This window comes from Limulus polyphemus, unplaced genomic scaffold (genome assembly GCF_000517525.1).
Source record: "Limulus polyphemus unplaced genomic scaffold, Limulus_polyphemus-2.1.2 Scaffold3008, whole genome shotgun sequence".
Taxonomy (NCBI): domain Eukaryota; kingdom Metazoa; phylum Arthropoda; class Merostomata; order Xiphosura; family Limulidae; genus Limulus; species Limulus polyphemus.
The window spans coordinates 122,878-127,824 of record NW_013668618.1 but is presented as its reverse complement, the minus strand read 5'-3'; the positions used below and the strand labels follow the sequence as shown (position 1 = coordinate 127,824).

The 4,947-nt window shown below is 30.6% G+C and overlaps 1 protein-coding gene across 1 annotated transcript in view; it reads right to left on the bottom strand.

Annotated features, from left to right (window-relative positions):
* Positions 1–1,057: 1,057 nt before the first annotated feature.
* The window catches only part of LOC106468437 (acetyl-coenzyme A synthetase, cytoplasmic-like), a 24,103-nt gene continuing 20,213 nt past the window's right edge, over positions 1,058–4,947 (bottom strand). Inside the window, exons 13-16 of the mRNA XM_013928865.2 lie at positions 3,741–3,849; positions 2,960–3,159; positions 1,767–1,812; positions 1,058–1,538 (exon numbers count right to left, since the gene is read on the bottom strand). Of these exons, the coding sequence (XP_013784319.2) occupies positions 1,339–1,538; positions 1,767–1,812; positions 2,960–3,159; positions 3,741–3,849 (555 nt within the window). The 3' untranslated portion in view covers positions 1,058–1,338. The remainder of the gene's footprint in view (positions 1,539–1,766; positions 1,813–2,959; positions 3,160–3,740; positions 3,850–4,947) is intronic.

Below are 4,947 nucleotides of genomic sequence, written 5' to 3'. Positions count from 1 at the left end.
TCGTTTTTCTTCTTCTTCTTAAAATACGGGTCTTGCTTTTGAATAACTACAAGTACCAATAACTTTGAGTGACTGGTGTTTTTTTGTTTGTAAAACTTGGGCCCAAAATACCAGAGATTTACATCATATATAAAATGGTTTAAACCCCAGTAGAAGTTTTTATACAATCGTGTTTACACATCTGTCCCAGATCAAGAAATAAACTGAATTAATCAAGATGTATGTTTTATTCTATGCCAAAAAATCTCAAAATAAATATTAGTAGAATAGTAAATAACACATTTCTTGTCTAAGTAACAGTATACAATTAATAAAAAAACAGACACCCATCCTTCTCTAAATGAAGAATTTGTGAAATAGGCTATTAGAGATAATAACAGACTCTGAAACACTAAATAAAGCGTGTCTTTAATAACATTGCAACCCATTATTCACAGTAGGCATTTTCTCAAGTAACAAAGTTATTTAAAAAAAAAGAATAAACACATTAAAATTCAATATTTACTTTTTCATCATTTCACTGGTTAGATTATTGGTATCTATAATTATTTACAATTTAAAAATGATTCACGAATAGTTTTTTATTGATTACAAACATCTAACAATAAACAAAATTCTACAATGTTGTAAAAAAAGAAATAACTTGAAAATAACTAATATTCTGAATTCCTAGAAGTTAATCATCAGTCTCAGCACAGACTACATTTGTATGAATTTCAAACATCAAAACCCAAAATACAAATATTTTATTTGAAACAGAAGACATGATTTTTGCATTATACTAATTAATTTCTCTATTGCACCTCACAATATAATAATAAGAAGAAATACTGTATAGTAAGTTTGATATTCTTAAATCTGTGATATCTAGTTTGTTTGTTTGTAGTTAAGCACAAAACTATCTGTGCTCTGCCCATCACAGGTTTCTAGCGTTGTAAGTCCACGGACATACCGCTGTGCCACTGGGGGGCTGTGATATTTATGATCTATGATATAATTAAAACTGTGGTATATAAAAGAAAGTTTTATATGGTCTATGAAATTACCTATTTTTTTCAAAACTTTTTTTTAGAAGATGTGTAACTTTGAGGTTTTATATAAGTAAATGTTCTTGTCTGATCCCTATTTGAAAGAGTTCTTTGTCGGTAGCTTTCTTTTATAAATATTGGAAGAGCAACATGAGATTAAATAAAAACACATTTTGATTTAAAAAAAAGGAAAAAGTGTAAAAATGTAACAAATAACAGAAAAATATAATCATGATTTGAAGGTAAAATGAAATTCGTCATAATGCTACTAAGATTTATGCTCCCTCTGGGCGTGTGTTAAACAGAAGATTTACGCTCCCTCTGGGCGTGTGTTAAACAAGTTTTCTATCACGTTTTCTTCTGCTAATGTACTCAAGTCTCCAAGGTCCTTGTCATTTCTGGCAATCTTACGAAGTACACGACGCATAATTTTTCCAGATCGGGTTTTAGGCAAATTTTGTGCATGATGTAAAAACTCTGGAGTAGCAAACGGTCCAATTTTGTGTCGCACTGAAAGGTAAATAAAAATTCTTAAACTATAATAGGAAAAGGCTACAAAATGAAAAGTTTCTTAAAAAGCTCTACAAATACAGTATTACATCTTGACAAACAACTATTAAAGTATATCTAAATACTTCAAAATATGTATATTATATGACACCACGGTAGTAAATACCCAACATACCATGTAAACAATTATAATGTGAAGTGTGACTGATCAAAGAAGCAAGTACTTACCATTCTGTTTTAACTCTTGGGTAAGTTTCTTGTTGAAATTATATCCCTAAAAATAAAACAGGTATAAATTATTAAATTTAGTTGATTACTTCATTATGAAATCTTTAAATAACTCATTCACCCATTAACACTAATACCTCGTGATTATAAAAAAATAGTTAATTTTCTTAGCACATTTCACTTGACATAAAAAATTAATTACTGACAGTTAAAATGTCTTTAGATTAGAACTGTCTGAACAGAATCATACTGTTGCTACAGATCAGTGCTTAAAAACTAATTCCTGACAGTTAGTGTCTTTATATTAGAACTGTCTAAACAGAATCATACTGTTGTTACAGATCAGTACTTAAAAACTAATTCCTGACAGTTAAAGTGTCTTAACATTAGAACTGTCTAAACAGAATCATACTGTTGCTACACTAAGCCTATGGAACCAACTACTTGAAATGTCAAATTAGACACCATCTTTTGAAGCAGTCATAACAAGCTAAAGCATGATCATTTCTACAGAATACTCTGTGGTTAATATTTTGTTACTGAAAGACTGAACAATGATTTCCATTTAAATGTATAATGCCATGCATAAAACATTACTTGTCACCACAGTTTCAGTGTAACCAGGTAGCAAATTTTTAACAACTGACTGAACTCCTTTCTTGATATTTGATAAAACATCCAGAGTACAGAAGGATTTAAAACCTAATCAAACAGAATTTTATTTTATCAACAGTATTTATACAATTATGTGATGATGTATTATGTCAGGTTTACACATAACTTGATGATGTATTACGTCAGGTTTACACATAACCTTATGATGTATTATATCAGGTTTACACATAACTTGATGATGTATTATGTCAGGTTTACACATAACTTGATGATGTATTATGTCAGGTTTACATATAACCTTATGATGTATTATGTCAGGTTTATAATACATCATAAGGTTATATGTGTCAGGCTTACATATAACCTTATGATGTATTATATCAGGTTTACACATAACCTTATGATGTATTATGTCAGGTTTACACATAACTTGATGATGTATTATGTCAGGTTTACATATAACCTTATGATGTATTATGTCAGGTTTACATATAACCTTATGATGTATTATGTCAGGTTTACATATAACCTTATGATGTATTACGTCAGGTTTAAAGTACACCTATGATTTCACTCACATCTTTCAATACAATGTAACAGTACAGACACTCTCCTTTTACAGAGTGTGGGTGAGACACTGCAGCTGATTCAGCAACAGCATCATGTTCAATCAAGGCTGACTCTACTTCTGCAGTGGACAAAAGATGACCAGAGACATTGAGCATATCGTCCACTCTGCCTGTCACCCAATAATAACCATCGTCGTCTCTCTTAGCTCCTGAAGTGTATAGATTAGAAATAATGTGAATGTTAACACACCACTGAAGTATATTTTACACCCGATTTAACATGTGAAAATCTGTTTAAGTAGATATAAAATAACAAAGATCAGTGAAAACTTTCAATCTCTATAACATTCATCCTAATATAGTGATCATGCTGTCATCAATAAAAAACCTTCAACCAAAATGTATCTTTCTTCTACACATTAAAAATTGTTTTATGATTTCACAGTCAAAAACTGACATGCTTACATGCACTGATAAAAACAAAATAAGACACAGAAAGCAACGATTTAATGATGGCTCTTGTGTTGAATGTTTGGTTTCATCAGGAAATTCATCAGTAACCTAGTAAGACTCCAAAAACACATGATCATTCTATACAACAAATAACATTTCAAGAAAAATTAGTTTTTGCTGTTATGACCATAATAATCTGCAGTCATCCAAGTACAAAAGATATTTATATAAGGATCTTTAGATATTCTAGCTTCTTATCTCTATAATTATCAGAACAATTGCATGTATAATACGTAGAATATAATGTAGCATTAAAAACCGAGCATGTTCATCTTACCATCTCCTGTACAGTAGTAACCTGGAAACTTCTTAAAGTACGTTGTCTCAAATTGTTCTTCATTATTGTAAATAGTTCTCATAATACCTGGCCATGGTTTCTTGAACACCTGCAAATTGATGTAACAAGCGTCGGTGTAAGTTGTAAAACATCAAGTCCTTAAACTGGAGTGACACTTCAAATGTTTCTAGTTAACTTAGTAAATGTTTCCAAAGATTACAAAGTAAAATCATCCTTAAACCTTTATAAAATATGACTATAACTAGATGTACTTCTGCAGGGTCCCCGAAAGTGTTCTGTTTGAAAAGTGAATAAAACCAAAATAAACAGTAACAAATATTCGTTTCTTGCTAGTTCATACGTCATCCTGTGTTGTAGCTTACAGAGTGCATAATTCTTCTTCTGATTTGTACTGTCATGTGATGTCATTTTAGTGTCTACTGACTGACTGACAGACAACACACTACTGGTTAAAACAGGTGACCCTCTTGGCAGCCTTCAGCCCCCTTTTAGGGAAATTAAATTAAGATTTTCATTAATGAACACTGTAAACATTTTTATTAAAGGTATATGTAAATAAAAAATAACACTACAATCCTTGAACTTGTCTGTTTTTTCTCTTCTTTATTATTGGTTATATCTATAATGACTCATGGTTTATTTTCAATAATATTTTAAAGCTAGTATCAGCTTTATAGAGGATTTGTTGAGAGAATGTCTCCAAAAAGTAAAGAATTTAACTTTAAGAATTCACTTTAAAACATGGAAAAACTGTTTGGAGATTTTTTAGAGAAGTTACATAGAAACTTTGATAAAAAAACAAAAAAAAACAGAAGAGTTGAAGGATTGTACAGTTTTGTTATCTGTATTCAAAGTGGAAAGTTGTATGTATTTTGGTTTTTCTTTTTGAGTGACGTTTTATATGTATAGATAACATGTCACTAAAGCATAAGATGAACAGAAAAAAACCCAATAAGAATACCCTTGAATCTTCTGAAAAGAAATAAGGAGATGTGAAGGCAGATAAAAGTTTTATAGAAGCTGGACCTGTACTGCTAAAGGTGTCAGTAAAGGCAGATAAAAGTTTTATAGAAGCTGGACCTGTACAGCTAAAGGTGTCGGTATAGGCAGATAAAAGTTTTATAGAAGCTGGACCTGTACAGCTAAAGGTGTCGGTAAAGGCAGATAAAAGTTATATAGAAGCTGG